Raw genomic sequence first — 17360 nt, 5'->3', positions numbered from 1 at the left:
CAAAGGTAATGAAAGCACTGCTTTGGAATCCAGGCATTCATCTCAATACTAAACTATTAACTTGTATTTCTCTAGAACAAACTGGAAGGAATATTTGTGGGCACCGACCCTCAGCTTACAATATCAAATAACTCCTCCTCAAAATGAGTTGGTGGGGCTCATGCCAATTTCTGCTCACCTCTTTGGCTATGGTGGTGATGAAGGCGGGTGGTCTGGCCGTGGCAATGAGCGAGAGGGCATGCCTGGCCGAGCGGGCGGAGTCAGCTGCTGGGCTCAGAGGCAGCCCCATTGTGATGCTAAACAGGGATCAGAAAAAAAGAAAAAAGAAAAGAAGCATTAGAAATATAGACTGAAAAGATTAGACACAGCTTATAATGTCAGTTCAAGGTCAATGGGAGCACTCAAACAGTTAGAATATAATGGACTTGCAACAATGAGCAGTGATTAGGAGTCAGGGTGTTCTGGCATCAAATACAAAATCGAATAATTAACCGTGAAGATTGAAAACAGTATGTGCATCTGTCCAAAGTGTTAAAAAGTCTTGTTAACAAATTATCAAGTGCTAGTACTGAATACATATCACAATGCTCAGAATAAGGCAAGAATGAATATTGTGCTGAGTATTTTCAATGTTTTTCCTGAAAAAGTGGAAGGTAAGAATTTGTTTATAAGGTCACATTAAAAAGCTCTGTTTTGGGTAATACTGCATATTGAATAGAAGCAAAATTCACTCCTGGCCATAAAATTATCAAATGAATGGAAAATGTCAAAATTATTTTTAGTTTGTATATTACTTTTAGCTTGAAATACTGTCAGCATTGCCAGTTTACTCCACATTTGATCCTTATTGAACCCACGTACTAATCAGCATATTATTTCATATTGATGCAAAAATTATATTAACTGATACTTATTCTAAACATTCTATTAAGAACTCATGCATAGCAGGGTCTAATCTATATATAAGAATATACGATGAGGGGCCTCCCTGGTGGTGCAAAGGGTTAAGACACAACCTATGAAGCAATCTGCAGCCACTGCAGCACCATCCAGGGAGCAACCCACATGGCACAGCAGACCTCTCCTGACTCGCCCGCTGCTCCCTTCAGCAGTGTATTTCAGTCAATCTGCCTGTTCTGTTCCCTACTCTGTCTCTGGTGAATCCTCTCACCATCCACACCTCTGGCCTGTACCCCAGTTCTTGTATGCATAAATAAACAAATATTTAAAAAAAAAGAATATATGATGAAAAAAGACTTTCTAAATGATACGAATGTCCTGATAGGGTCATGACCCTGTATTTATTACACTCCTAAAACAAAAAATGATTATGTTCTGTTTTCAAGCCCCATTTATTACAATACATAACTAAGCTAAAATGTGGCATGTGATCCACACATCAACTGTATAAGTGTATTTTGTTACTCAGTACGAGATTCAGTTGTAATTTCTTCTTCTAGTTAAATAATTTTAAACTTAAATATCTATATGAAATTATCATAAGATCTGTCCTGCTCTTAGTAAATAATAAGTCAAGTTTCCCTCTGGCCTTCACAGCTCATGTGTGAACTGGATTATGTTCACTAAAATTCTCAAAAAGTTTGCCAATGTCTCCACAATTGATCTCAGAATCATTTTGACTTCAGAATCATTTATTTCAACTTCAGTTGAAAATAAAGATGCAGTAAACAGATGTTTTCATCATTGTTAAAAGAAGTTAAATTGATTATAGAGATTTCTGCTTTTAATTTCTTTGGGATTATAATACTGCTTAAGTCTTTGACTGATAATATAATAGTATCTATTTTTTCCCCACAAACTGAGGATAGGTATGAAGCAGGAACTCGGAGGAGAGGTTAATGCAGGGCCTTCCTCTGTTGTTGTTGTTTTAAGATTTATTTATTTATTTATTTATTTATTTATTTATATAAGCACTGGGTACTGTCAGAAGCGCGGGAGGGTAAGCAAATTCACCATAGCCAGAGTGGGGGGCAGAACAGGCAGAGGGACTGAAGTACACTGCTGAGGGGAGCAGCGGGAGGCAGGAGAGGTCTGCACGCCACGTCGGACCCTTGCCAGCGGCCAGGGATCAAGCCGGCGCTACGGTGCTCAACCGCTGTGCCACCGGGGAGGCCCTTCCTCTGGCTTTTACCACTAAAAAGAAAATGTGAAATTACTGAAGAATAAACAGAGGGAATGAATGGCTGGGTGTGTTTCACCAAGGGAGAAGCTGATGTTGTGGGGACCCAGAGGGCTAGAAAGAGGTGTTTGGCAGGAAATGGAGTAGGTTAGCTGGTTCCATTTCTGACTTTACTACTTTTTATTATCATGCTATTCAGCAAAAGGAAAAATGGATGTTTACTATGTGAATAGTGCTGGGACTAGATTGTGTAATAATGATCCTAGAGTTTAGATCATATTCTAAGAGTCAAGTTTTTAAAACTTCAAACGCTGCTGAAACTTCCTTGACATGCTACGATGTTTCGTTTCTTTCATCAGTATGGAGGAATCCCTGTTGATACTGAAACAAACACTTGATATGTTAATTGAATAATTCTAAACAAACCTAAAACAAATTTTGTAAGATCAATAAAATCCCAGAATGTTGGTGTTAAAAAAAAAAAAGAGATCTGTGAGGCACCACCCCGCCAAGCCGTCAGCCAGGGAAGGGATGTCTGTGTCCAGCTGGCCGGCCAGCCCACTTCTGGAAGGCCTGGTGAGAAGAGAGAGCGGTGGACGTGGGGCCCCAGGACCAGCTCTGAAGTGGGGCTTTCCTGTGCTCTTGCACAACCTCTTGTGCCTGCCCCAGAACACCTCTCAGAGGTGGGTTCTATCAGGATTTTCCAAATGAAGAAGCATGTGTAGCGAAGTCCTGTAAGGAGCCAAGGTAGTAGTGAAATGTTACGGATATACTTTCAGGCAGGAAGTAGATGAGGTTGTAGCTGACAGACTTTTGAAGCTCAGGCCACAGAGACAAGTGGATGTTGTGCCCTCCACCCTTCTCTGCTAAGTAAGCACAGTGCCTGTAAAATGGACACATGACATATTCCTTCCCAATCCTGATGACAAGCCCTACCCTGACCTAGATCCTGTGGATAACAGATGCCTCTTCTGAGCAAAGATGACACACAAATAAAGAAAAAGGAAACAAGACCTAATAACAGCAGGTCATTGGTTCCAAGTTAAAGGCCTGTTGCCCTTCCTCCAACTCAGCAAATAATCTTGTGAATCTGGAGAAATCAGGTAAACTTCCAACTGAGAGAGTTGTAAAGCTGGGGCCTGCAAGAGTTGCTGTAGGGTAATGGGGGAGGAGCCAACCAAAGACACACAAAGTCCTGCCCCGAGTTCGACAATTTGTAGCAGCACCACCTGTGCTCCCAGTGTTTCCAGTCAGTGGCTTCTGGCACTGATGTTCCAATGGGGGTCCGGCTACAGGACTGCAGAATGTGGCCACCTCTGCTGCTCTGAGCTCAGGACTCAGCGGTGATCTCTAGAGCATCCACAGAGCAAACGTGGGAGGCCAGTGGGTGTCGTAACAGAAAAGAAATGCCAAGGCCCAGGGGAATCAGAGCATCCTCAGCCAGAGAAATCTCCCCAAAGCGCCACCTTTAGTTTCTGGCTAACCCACTGAAAAACCTCGATGGATCTTAGTGCTTCTAACAAAAACCATAAATTCCTTGGCTTGAGACTCTAGGCCCTCCATGATCTAGTTTCACCAATTTATAACTCATGTCTTTTCAACACCATGATCCTGAGATTGGACTGATTTCAAAGTTGGTCCCAACTGTTCTATTCTTTATTTTTTGTTTTTGTTTTTAATTATAGTATTTTGCTAGTGCTTCTACCCCAGCCTTTTCCCCACTCACACTCTCTCCCTCCTCTCCTCTGCTGAACTCTTGTGGAAGTCCGCGTGGGGCTCTACAATGGCTTGGCACTCAATCAGCAATTACTGAAATAAAAACAGTAACAACAACAAACCTGTGTACTCCAGGCCCTCAGCACTGAACCTCATTATGCCAGGCATTATGGATTAATTGTGCATGGCAAACTCTACACCGATTGGGTTTGTACCTCCCAACTCCTCATATCTTCCCCCTCACTCCCACACTCCCCTGCGCCCCCCCACCCCCAGGCCCCGTCCCCACCTAAGTGGACAGAGCACAGCTCAAGAGTTTTGCACTCAATGAAGTTACCTGGAAAATTCAGCAGGAAAAAAATCACTTAAGCCAGTTATTTGACTGAATTGACCAGGCAATGAAGTCAAAGTAATTGATCTGGTGCTCCCAACGGACGGACTCTAATTCTGCATGTAGTGATCTTGAAAGTCGAAAGTACACTGTGTATGTGATATATTTTAATGTGGGATTCTGACTGAAAGAGGATCATACTATCAGAGGCTTAAAATTAAAGGGGTATTTGCCTTTTCCTGGAATCTGGATGTAAATACAGAACTGTTTTCATCTGATCGTGCCAAGCTGGCTTTTATGCAGATCATTGGTTATGTAGGTTTATAGGATGGGTTTTTGGTTTCAGTTTTTAATCTTAAAAGTGATAGGACCCATTATTTTACCCAGCGGTTCAGTATACATATCCAATATGAAACCAGAGATGATAGATATTATAAATAAAAATCATCAATAGAAAAATAGCCCACGTAGGCCAGGCTCATGTCTTACATGACTGCCCCATTCCAAGTCTAACTGCATTTGAGTAAAAAGTACTTTAAAAGTTACACATAAGGCCACTTCCATTCACTTCACGGTCTACAATTGCCACCTGGCAAATTAAAGAATATTCAGTGGGAAATACAAGCTCTTATCAAATCATGGCCCTCTGTGACAGACTGAATGTTGTGTCTCCCTAAAAATCATATGTTGAAACCCTATCCCCCAATGTGACAGTAGGTGGGGATGGGTCCTGGGGAGTTAATTAGGGTTACATGAGGCCGTGACTGGGGCTGAGGTCACAGCATCTGTACCCTCATAAGAGACAACAGAGGGCTTGCTCTCTCTCTCCCCAGTCATGAGCACAAAGAAGTCACGTGAGCACATGGCAAGATGGCTATCACAGCCAAGCCTAGAGAGGGGCCTCCATGAAATTTGCCTCTGGCAACTTGATCTTGGACTTCCTGGCTTCAGAACCTTTCTGGACAGGTCTTATCTACCTACTCTGCAAGAAAGCAAGTGATGTGGAAAAGGATCTTGGTTTGAGGCAACTTTGTAACTACATGTAATCCTAGAATTGTTCCTTCTATGTATTAGTTACTCAATAAATGCTTGCTCAGTTGGTGAACATACTTTAAACCATCCAAAGAGAACTTGCTTTATTTTGACTTCAAAGATGTCAAAAAAATTTAGAAATAGTTCTAAAATAAAGTTCTAAAATAGTCTAAATCTGGAAGAAGGCCCCCTTAATCCTGAGCCTTCCACAGTGCTTTTTTGAGACCTCTCAGGACTTGGCTCTAACAGAGGATGCCCACGTTGAGGAGAGAGAGAGAAACTGCTCTCACATAAGTTCTCTAGAAGTAGGTAGCCGGCTTGAGCTAGCTGCTCTTCCTTAAGCCCCCTCCCTCATCAGCTCACAAGAATGGAAATAAGGAAGGAAATATTGTTTGTGCTTTTTTCTTTTTCCAATAAACATGAACTGTAATTTTTAAGAAGCACAAGCCTAACACAAAAGCTTCTTTGAGAAGCAAGTTTAACATCACAGTCAGAAGCAAGGCAGCCATGCACGGTCATGTTCACGGTGAATCAGGCAAAAAAGGAGGCACCCAGTGGGACACTGTGAGGGTGAGATGCCCAAGGCGCCCCTCCAGTCTCTGGTCCACTTAAGCCCACCTCAGTCCTTGTGCAGTCTGCGCCCAGTGTGTCATGGATGTAACAGGCCATTTTCAATCTAAATCTTGTTATAGATTAATAAGCAAACATTTTCTTGCTTATTATGCAATTTATCATGATGAAAATTACATCGGACTCCTCAAGGCTACATGCTGATACATTCATTTATTCAGAGCTGTGTATAGAGAATCATACTAATCTTCATGACAGAAAAGGATGCAATAGCAAGATTTAAATTACCTACTGAAAAACTATAGTATTTGTGTCTCTGGACATACCACATGTAGATAAAACACAAGTGTATTTTATGTTTGCTGATAGAAGCTTCACACAAGCTAATTTAAAAACAAAATACTAAGTACTAAACCTAAAGTAAAAATCACTTCTCCTAGACAGCAAAATAGAGTGCATACTGTTGAAATTGTGTTTAAGTCAGATTTGAAAATTGTCTCAAAAATTAGGCCAAAAGTAAAATTCTGGGTAATCGAAAAATGTTAAAATCTTCTCAAGAGAATCAAGAGAGCCATGGAAACAGAGAGAGCACTGCTTGGGAGGGTGAATCTAGGGGTCAGGGGAAGGTTGACATTATGTTCTGAGGCTTTCCCAAAGACCAATATTTTAAGGTTGACCAATAGTGAGAATGAAATGCTATTCACTGAGAAAACCAAAGAGGTGATAACTTTTACATTAAGATAGGCGTCATGGGATAGTTCAAAAGTTCCTACCACTAGGAATTCACACCCAATAGGTTTGGCTACACTTAAACCAGGAGATGGCAAGAACACAGAGAAAAAAAACTTGTACGCCGCTGGCAGGAATAGAAAATGGTGAGCCACCGTGGAAACAGTTCTTGTGGTTCCTCAGTAAGTTAAATGTAAATGTAGAATTATCCTATGACCCTCAATTCCACTAGGGCTACCCAGGACAAATGAAAACAGCTATTCAAACAAATACTCGTACATGAACAGTCATAGCAAATCCATTCACAAGGGCTGAAAGGTAGAAACAACCCAAATGTCCATTAGCAGCTAAACAGATAAATCCTCATAAGGAATATTATACTGCAATGAAGATAAAAATGAAGGTTTTTCATGAATGAACCTTGGACATATTATGGTACAAGTTTGAAGCCAGACATTGAAGGCCACACGCTGTATAATTCCATTTAAATGAAATATCCAAAATGGGCAAATCCGTAGAAACAGCAAACAGATAAGTAATTGCCAGGGGCTGGTGAGAAAGGAGACTAGAAATACGGGAAGTAACTGCTTCATGGGGAAGGAGTTTCTTGGGGTGACCATACTTCAAGCAACAAGATAGTGGTGAGGGATGTATAATACTGCGGGTGGACTTGAGTGTCACTGAGGTATATGACTTCAGATGGTTGCAGTGGTCAATTTCACATTATATATTGGATACGCTTATGTCATCTGAAAAATAAAAACGATTTCCTCCAGGAATCAGAAGGCTGAGTTCTCAAGTAAACACTAACCTCTACTCCCATCTCACTCTTAGCTAGTTGCTTACCAAATGTTTCCTACTTATTTCATCTGAACAGATCCCTCAGCCCATGTTCTATTCCATCATTCTCATCATTGCCTCCCTGCATTACTGCAGCCTCCTTATGGCTGATTTTTTACTGTTGGTTGAAACCTCAAATAATTAATTTAAAAGTTAATATATGTGCAAAGGAATAATTCTCCAAATGATTTCGCTATGTCTTTTTGAACAAATATATTAAATGTGGGTATGTGTATATATGTATATATATAAAAATAATTTTTTTATAAATATGTATATTGTATTAATATATTTGTGTTATTATTAGCTAATAATATCTCCAGGCATAATAAACCTAATTTAAACACAGATCAGTCATTCACTGGCACAATGCTAAATCCAGATGAATACAAAATTATAGAAACCCAGTTCTCGTTCACTGTGTATCTCTAGAATGTCATAGATTGAGATATTTGTCCTTGTTTTTGGTCTACTAAAAATGTATCATTTATAAAGGGTAATTAATTCATCACCTCCACCAAAACAAACGATCAAAGCAAATTAACTGGAGTCGGCACGTACTTGGCAAGCTGCTTCTCAGCATCGGCACAGAGTTCGAGCAGCCCCATCAGGACAGCTGACACATCCATGTACGGCTCCCACACCGTGAAGCCGCGCCCGATCAGATCGATGGCTGTCCTTCGAATAGTGCTGTGCGGAGGGAGTTTGGGGCTTGGCGGCTGCAGCAGGAGAAATGTCAGTGCCTTACCTGGAATTACAAGAGGAAAGGTAGAGCAATAAAGTGATATGACTTTTGTGATGTTTTCTTTGAAGCATGCACATTTTCAAAATATTAGCCACTTTGAATTTTTTTTTAACTGCAAAAGGGTTTGAGCAGTAATACTATAAAAGACCTCGAGTTTACATTTTGCTCAGTCATATATTTCAAAGAGATTAGTTAGGCTACAGTAACTTTATTCTGCTGCTGGTGGGAGTGCAAACTGGTCCAACCACTATGGAGAGCTGTGTGGAGATTTCTTGAACTACAGTAACTTTATTCTGAAGTTTTAAAACACATCATGATATGTAAATAACTGTATGTAATTTCCAAATATATCAATGATTCTGAGCTTTCAAACTGTGTTTCTCCTTATTCATCGTTATGTAAAATGAAGATGTTTTCAAAGAATGTTAGATGATATTTCTTCATCTTCCTTCTGCATCTAACAGAGTCCCTATGGCTAGTAGTTCCATCAGTGACACTGAACACTTCCAGTAGTGCTTATCAACAGGGATGAGGGATGGAGCAGATGGAAGGCGCAGTTTGAAAATGTCTCCCCTCTAAGCCTCTACGTTCCTTCATAATCTGGGGTCTTGACAGAGAATACAATGATGTCAAGTACACAGTAAATTCTTCACACAAGTTTGTTAAACAAATTAAAAAACAGATCAATACGACTTCTAAATCTGATGGAATGACCTAGATTTTAATTAACATGTATTCCTTTATGTTGATGATATCGCTGACAGTTTGCATACATAAACCAGATGGCTATTTATTACACTGCAGAAACCAGTCTACTTCAAAAGTCATTTAAAACGAAAAAAAAAAAATAATCAGGGATTGTAAAAGGCAAATTGAAATTCACAAGAGTTTTTGGGACTCTTTTTGAGGGAAGGAGACAAGACAGTTTATAAATCATAAGACAATTTAGCAAACAGGTTAATTCAATGGCTTTCAACAAATAGCATCTACCCACTTTTTGCTGTTAACAAAACAGTTCTCAAATTGAGAATGGACTGAAATGGAGGCACAGAGGAGTAAAGGATGTGGTAAAGTTGGGGTAAGAGTCTGTAAATCAGTGGTTCTCAATTTCTTCTCAGTCACAGAATTCTTTGACTCTATTGAAAGCCATCAGTCATTTTCCCAGCAAACTACACATACATACCCACCAAATTCTGCAGGACAAATTTCAAGAAGTCCCCACTTCTGTACCAAACTGAAGAAAGGTGCCTATATATAATTCTATATATTTTATACATTATTTTTATATATTAATATATTATGTATTATATTTTACATATTATATAATGTATATTTTATATATTAATAATATCTTCTATATTACATATTATTAATATATATTTTATATATATATGGAAGTCTCTTAAGAGAACACCCAAGTTCATATTTCATTCATACTTTGAAGTAAGTTCACATTTCACTCATAATTGTAAATTTTCTCCTCATACTAAGCCATGTAAATGTGATATAACATTTCATGGATCATCAAAAATATAAACTCTTTAAACAAAAAAGGGATCCACCGTTCTCTATTTTCTGCCAGCTTGTCTGTGTCCCCCATCACATGAGATTTTTAAGCATAAGCATTTCTCATTTCTTGAACAAGGAACTACACTTCATGTAACTCTGATCTCTCACATCACCAAGCATAGTGCTTTGCAACATTATGGATCTAGAATGGAAAACAGGTTCACCTGGACTGCGGGTTCATTTCTAATGCAGCTCCCTGCACCAGTTTGTTGAAATACTTCAAGATTTTGTGGCAAGAAATCTACCCCATTTATTCTGTATTTCTAGGAAGTTGTATGAACTAAAGAAAAATCCCCACTGCTATTTTCTGCAGACGTCCTGAAACACCAGCAGCAATGGTTTCCAATCTAAGGGATAGGGCTCCCTGGAGGTGTATCCTTGGAAAATAATATTGCCAAGGGGAAGTAAAGTTCCTAAGTACAAGGTTTTATAGCATTGCAATCGTCATTTTCCTTAACTGCATGCTACTACTTTTGTGTTCATTACAGGTGGCAGCATTCCGGTCACCTTAGGGACTTTTGTTGGTTTTTCCTGGACTCTGCACTGGGAATCCTTCCTCACCTTTCTGACAAATTTTTCCTGAGGGCAATAATAAACAGTAAGATACCCACTTTGACTATTTCCATCATTTTTCTGACCAAGCAGGAAGGACAGCATGGAGGGTGTGATCACTAACACTCCATGAAGTGACAGAAATGGGAACTTGCTGGGTGTCCCAGGGGCTTGCTGCTCTTTTGCAAAGTGGGATCTGCCATCACAGTGAGGATGTCCAGCTGGGAAGAGCACACAGACTCCCTAGAGGACTGCCACCCCACCTCAAATCCCTGCCTATTTCACTCAGTGATCTCATGAGTAGATTCCCTGACAGCAATGCTCCTTCATGTTCAAATTCTGTCTCTGGGGACTATAAAACAAAGCTTCCTACATCCTGGCAGGGTGCATGGGCACATCAAGAGAAGAGAGGAAAATCCCCCATTTCATGCAAATTTTAAATCTACTAGTAGAGTATGATTTACTTTCAAAAATTGGTTTTAAAATGGTGAAGACAGTATCAGTGCAAAAATCCTTCTTTATAATACAATAATGACTATCTATACAGTTGACAAGCAATTGAACATTTTTGGGCATCTCTCTAAGAACTGAATCCAAATTAAAACATGTAAATAATAGAAGGTGAGGAGGATTTTCAAGCTATATCTGTTTTGATTTCTAGTCTTGCTGATTAATAGGAAGCTTGTGACTTTTCTGTTCCAGCAATAATATTGCTGATGTTCTGAAGGAATAATCAAGGATGCCTCAGGTTTCAAAGGTCCTAATCATATATTCTTTTTGAAGATACATAAGAAACAGGCTTTATAAAATGCTTCTATGATAATGAAAAGGAGCAGATGCATTTATTCCATTTTCAACTTAAGTAGTATTCTCTAATTTATGATTTTTTTCTAACATGATCCCATAAAATAGAAGTGTTCTGCAAAGTGAAACAAGGTAATGGAAAAACTGAAATTAAGGTGTAACTACACAGTGGAGAGAATTTAAAGTTTATCTCAGAATTTTCCCCAAACATTTGGTACCCAATAAAAATTATATCTTAATTTGTGTAAGATGGAATCTAATTTCATACTCAAGTACATATTTACCTGTTTGTGCAAATGTACCGCGGTTCCATAGTGCTAACTGAGCAAGCAAGGTGGAAATGGAGCAATCATGGCCATGGATGCTGATTCCTTCACAAAAGCCTTTCTATTAGCATTATTGAAAAGGTCAACAAGCTGGTATTTCATTTAAGATTTCCCACAATTGGGTCCCAAACTATCCATTCAAAGATATCTGCAATAGCTCTTTATCAAGTATTGTTATACCACACTAAGTGCTGGAGAAAGGAAAGGGAATAAGACTCAGTTTCTTCCATCAAGGAAATTCATTCTAGTTCAGGAGACTGGTGAGCAAGCAGGTTATTTGAAAATACTAAGAATAGTGTTAGAATACTTATAAGCACGGGGTATCAAGACAGATTTAACAGGTACACGTAACTCTACCTGAGGGGAAGGCGAGGGCTTCCAGGAAAACATCACCTCTATACCAAGACTACAGGATAAGGAGCAGTTGGCTACTCAAAGGGGACATATATGTGGAAAAAGGTATTCCAGGTGGAGGGAAAAGTATGTCTAAAGATCAGGATATTGGAGAGAACGTGGCAAGAATAAGGGATTACACATAGTTCGATATGGCTGGGAACTCTGTTGGGGTGGGTGGAGAGTTGAGGCCATGGCAAGGGGACAGAGGGGACAAGGGGGTGAAACACAACAGAGAGACGGAGATAAGCCAGGTTATTAGAGGCTGAGCACAAAGGGGTAGGGCTTAGCCATGCTAAGCATTGGTTTATTCTGGTGAGAATGGGGAATCATTGGAAAGTTGAAGCAAAGGAGGGATTTGATCAGTTTTTTACTTTAGAGAGATCAATACTTGGACTGCCTTGTGATTAGAGAGGGACAAGACCTATTGCCTTTTTAATTCTGACTGACTTCTCCATAGTCAAGTGGGATTATTATAATCACAGAATTTTTTTTAATGGAAAGGACTTCAAAATTTCTGATCTATTCTATGTTTTGGATGTGGTAACTGAGAACCATAGAAATATGTAGTTAGCTGCAGACCTGTAGCAAGTCCAGGCTTCATGCAATGACCAGTAGGAGTCTCTGAGCAACAACTTGCATCTTTGCAACTATGTTTTATTCATGGCATTCTCCCCAACAACAAATTCAAAACAATATTCTTTGTGATCAATCTCAAGTCCATCTCTGCCTCCAAAATTTTTAAGTATTTCAGTTGTAGTTCCATTGTCTCCTCAAATCAGAAGATCAAATAGAGTATCTAGCTTGTCTTTTCTCACACAATGAGATGACTGCCATCACCGCTCACTGCTAACTATGGCCATCCTGAGGGCCCAGAACTGTCTTGGCTCTAACTAGGTTGCATCGTTATGACAAGATGGATAAGGATGCATCCAGTACCACATCCACCTGCCAGACAGGAAGAGGTAGAGGGTGAAGGGCAAAAGGATGTTATACCCTTAACTCAAGCCTCTTTTTAGAATCTGATTACATTTCATTGGCCAGGATTATATCGAGAAGTCATTCTTCCAGTTGCAATGAAAGATGGGAAAACGTCTGTTAGCTAGGCTCAGGGTCATCTTCAGTAAAACAGGTTTTGTTCACATGGAAGGGGAGAATGGTATTGAGTAAGTAGCTAGCAATTTCTGCCACAACTTTCCTGTTTACCTTAGAAATTAATTCTTCTTTATAATACAATAAGGACTATCTATACAGTTGACAAACAATTGAACATTTTTGGGCATTTATCTATGGTCTGGAGCTATTTTTTTTCTATTGGATTTTATTAACCTTTTAACTGAATAAATAACTTTTACTGGATAAATTCCCTGAGCCATATAAAATTTAAAAATATTTTTTATGTTTTTAATAAGGCTTAGCTCTATGCTTTATGGTTAGTAAGTACCTAATACATAACTATTGCTTTGGCAACACTTTGAAAATTACTTTACACTCGATGTGCTCAGCTCAGTCAATACAATTATGCACCCAGCTCAGCCACTACAATTAATGCACAGATGAGAAATTTCCAAAAGCTACAGACATGTGGTGGCACATGGTAAAGTTTCCATAGCTCTATGGTGAGATGGGGAAAATGGAAGTAACATAGTCTTATTCATGTAACACAGTCTTATTTATGAGGCTAAATATATTCAATTTAAAGGACTATTTATTCAACAGTTATATTCTTACTACTTCTTTGGTGAAAAAAAATTTTTTTAAATAAAATGATGAAGACAGTGATACTTTTTGTTTCTAGTCAGCAAAACAAAACATTTAAAAGACTACCACAGATCCTCAAATTTTACTTTTGGCAATTTTACTGACCCACAAGAGTGAAAAACTTGGAAACGATTGCCATTTTTAATAAATGTATGGTCCTAAGAAACTACCAGAATACCTTTTCTCACTCTACGTTTCACAAATTGTAAGTCTTACTACTAGTAACTGAGAAAGCCAAGAAGCTCTTAGCCAAACTTCTTCCCCCACCGCTACCCCTGGATATGTAGACAAATGGACAAATGAAGTTCCAAAATGCAGACAGCCTCAGAATACTGGAAAATAAATCAAAACAAAACAAAACCTTTAAAAAGCAGAAAGCACTAACATTCAGCTTTGGATAAATCACAATTAACTTAGACCCTCTGGCTGTCTAAGTTTAATTCTGTTGTCATGCAGTCAAGACTAATAACAATAGCTCATATTTTAGTGCTATTTTGTCTCCAGCTTAAAAAAAAACTTTAATCTCACTGCTTTTAAAAAGTGCTGCAAAAGAGCAAAGCTGCAAGAAAATATTTACGCTTTGCTGTAACAGCAAAATGCTAAAAATGAGAAAAGGATTGAGACCATGAGAGCAAAATAAAACCTATGTAAGCCGTGGTTTAAAAGCTGACAGTATCATACTGCAATGAACTTGTTGCTTTGGCAAAATGAATATTATACAATCAAAGACTGACCAATGAAAAATGCCAACTGAAAAATTTTATGATATCTGCTTGGTTATGATGGCCAGCACCTTTTCAAGATTAACATATATGCCTTAAAATGCACAGTTCAATGTTATATCTAGGTAATAATGAATTTGTTTTCTAGAACATTTATTCATCCTTATCACAAAGCATAGACTCTCTTCATTAATGCATCCCACATTCACTGAATGGCTATTATACAAAAGCATTCATTCTATTAACTATTAACTATGTTAATAAGTAACATTTTTATATTGCTGCTTCATTTTCTCTCTCTTGGTCTTTCTAAAGCAAGGGCAGGGACTGAACCTTGTAGCAGCACACTGAATAGACTTTACACACACACACACACACACACACACAGTCAACTGCCTGTTATAGACCCTAACAGAACACTCGTAACACTAAGTTTAACCCTGATTTTCATGCAACTACAGACCACACTAAATAAGACTTATTTATGACATGAACATGCATCATGTAGCATTTTTAACTCAATTCCTATTTGTGCACACATGACACTACATTAGAAAGTATCATTTTAAAAGTTGTAAAATCAGTGGTATTTTTTCAGCTTCCCATCTATAATTTTAATTCCCTTCTTTTTCCCTTTGCCAGGAAGACTCAGGAATGCCATGGTTACCCCTAGAAGCAACTGTGATAAGCCCTCCAACAACCAGTATACCCAGATAGAAGAAGAAACAGACCCCAGATAACCCAGGAGGCTGAGGGGGGAACGTGGGAGGAGGCAGCTCTGGTTAGGAGGGCTTCCCACTGATGGCAAGGGAACTTTGATTTCAGGCAGCCCATGCTACAGGCAACCAGTGGCCACAGGGAGGAGTTTAAGAATTAGAAATTAAAACAGAAGCCAGAGTCTAGCCATGTTTATCAAAGGAGAATGAAATTTTTCATCCTGAAATTATTGCAAAAACCCTTGCATTTCAGAGAACTTTTTAAAGAGCCCATGGAGATCATTCACCACTATTACTGCTGAACTGCTGGTAGGTAGTACATATTACCTTTTCCTTACAATTTGACCCCTCCTGGGTCAGTCAACAGGCCTAGTTAAGACAAACTCATTCCTCATACTTAAAAGAATATCATGAACCACTCTGGGCTCTGAAGAGCAGGGAAGGGAAAAAAGGTCATATTAAAAAATACATTAATTAATAGCTCAATTACAAGGAAATTCCTGCGGGGAACATATTATATGCACTTTAAGCCAAATGAATTTATGATGATTTATGCCATTACAATGAGTGCAAAATGAATTAATAATGATTGGCCACTTATTTCAAAGTGTAACCAAGTGAATGAAGCCTTTTCCCACTTGTTAATGTCCATCAAAGAACAAGGATGGCAGAATGCCATCTAGTCTTTGCTTTATACAGGCACTTGATTTGATTAAAAATAATTTCAATATAGTATGCATTATTCACGGATATAGAATAATTAACAATCATTTCTATAAGAGCATGCTTTGTATTAATGCAGTTTTTATAAACTATCTTAAATTTTTATAACCTCTACTTTGTAAAAATAAATTATTTCTTCTTCTGAAAGGCATAAAATAACTTTGCTAAATTAGGAATTTAACAAAGATGTTTTAAAACTCATTAGCATTAGCGTCATCAAAAGTCCTAATTCAACATAATAAGCTGTTTCTTGTCCTATAATCAGAAGGGTAGAAAATCCAAATGTTCGTTGATTCAAATAATTTCTTCTGTTCTACTGCATTTCAAATGAACTAAGTTGTGTCAAATAATAGAATTTAATCTCATTTTGCTGTTGGTATTTATGTATTTTGATGGCAGGCTAAAACAGGGGATGATCTTATCTTCCTATAAACAGACAAGAGGGTATTATTTAATGCATACAGCTTTTTTCTGCCTAGGGAAGGTAAAAAGTGCTGACTGTTTGACAGTTTAGGGGTCAGCAATAAAGAAGTAAAATAATAGAAGCAGATGTTTGTGATGTCAAAGAAGTTTGAAAAATCCATTATTCTGGCAAATCTTTAGCTGAACGATGCAAATATTTCTATGTCCTATTTCCAAAAGGTGTAGGATTGTTGAATGGCATGGGGGAGGAGGGAAGCAGAACCCCAGGGTGAAGCTCTAGTTCTAGCCTGTGAGTTGAGTGACCCTGTTCTTTTCCACACTTGCCGGGGCTTGCTATGTAGTGGGCACTGTTTCATGCACAGCCCAACAAAGTCTGCTCTTCCAAACACGTTCTAGTAAAATTGGAGGGAACAAATAGCTAAGCCAAGTAGGACTGAGTCCTGTGAAGAGATACAGAGCAGAGTCAGAGACAAAAAAGGGACAGAGAGGTAAGAATCTGTGGAAGGCGACATTTGATCAGAGGCCTGAGTGAACTGAGGAAAAGGGCATTTGTGGGAGAAGCACTTGAGGCTGAGGGAACAGCACAAGAGGCCCTGAAGTGAGAGGCCCTGAGACATCTACCAGGCCACAGACAGCACCGTGGGGTGGGGTGTCAGTGGACACAAGTCCGAGGCAGGTGCGGGATAGATGGTGCAGTCTTTCAATGTGGAGCTTTGTTTGAAGTCTTACAGAAACCAGCAGAAGTTTTGTGGAGGAGAGAGATGTGATTTACTGTCAACAAAAAGCAGCTGGGTGATGTGAACAGCATGGAAGGTAAGACTCGTGGAGAGTGAAACTGTGGAGGCAAACGGGGCTGCCACAATGGCTAAGGCAAGAGATGATGCTGGCTCACACTGAAACAGTAGTGACAATGGCATGAGTTCTGGATTATTTTTAAGGTAACAGAGGCAGTACTGGTTTAGAGATTGAATGTGGGCAGATGACAGAAAGAAGGTAAAAACAGTTTCCAAGAATTTAGGTATGAACAACTGGAAGAATCTGCTAAAATGAGCATCAACAGGAGAAAAGGTGAGGGGTTGCTTTTGAGACGGGAGCAGTCATTGACCTCTTGGTTTTGGACATTTAAACATCTGATGGTGAAGTGCAGAGAAGCTACTGGAAGGATGAGGGTGAGGATTAGGGTAGAGGCCAGGGTAAGAATGAAGAATTAGGAGAAGACATGCAGAGATGGCAAGGTCGGAGACCGGATGTGAAATCGAGGGGTGTAG

General features: G+C 39.1%; 1 protein-coding gene across 1 annotated transcript in view; it reads right to left on the bottom strand.

Moving 5' to 3' along the window:
* WDR7 (WD repeat domain 7) overlaps window positions 1–17360 on the bottom strand; it is a gene marked incomplete at its 3' end in the record, with an annotated part of 253430 nt that overhangs the window by 77340 nt on the left and 158730 nt on the right. Inside the window, exons 18-19 of the mRNA XM_084252706.1 lie at window positions 7920–8106; window positions 179–296 (exon numbers count right to left, since the gene is read on the bottom strand). Of these exons, the coding sequence (XP_084108832.1) occupies window positions 179–296; window positions 7920–8106 (305 nt within the window). The remainder of the gene's footprint in view (window positions 1–178; window positions 297–7919; window positions 8107–17360) is intronic.

Source organism: Talpa europaea (assembly GCF_964194135.1).
Source record: "Talpa europaea genome assembly, chromosome: 13".
NCBI lineage: Eukaryota > Metazoa > Chordata > Mammalia > Eulipotyphla > Talpidae > Talpa > Talpa europaea.
The sequence above is the reverse complement of the archived record's forward strand: the minus strand, read 5'-3'. Positions and strand labels throughout refer to the sequence as shown.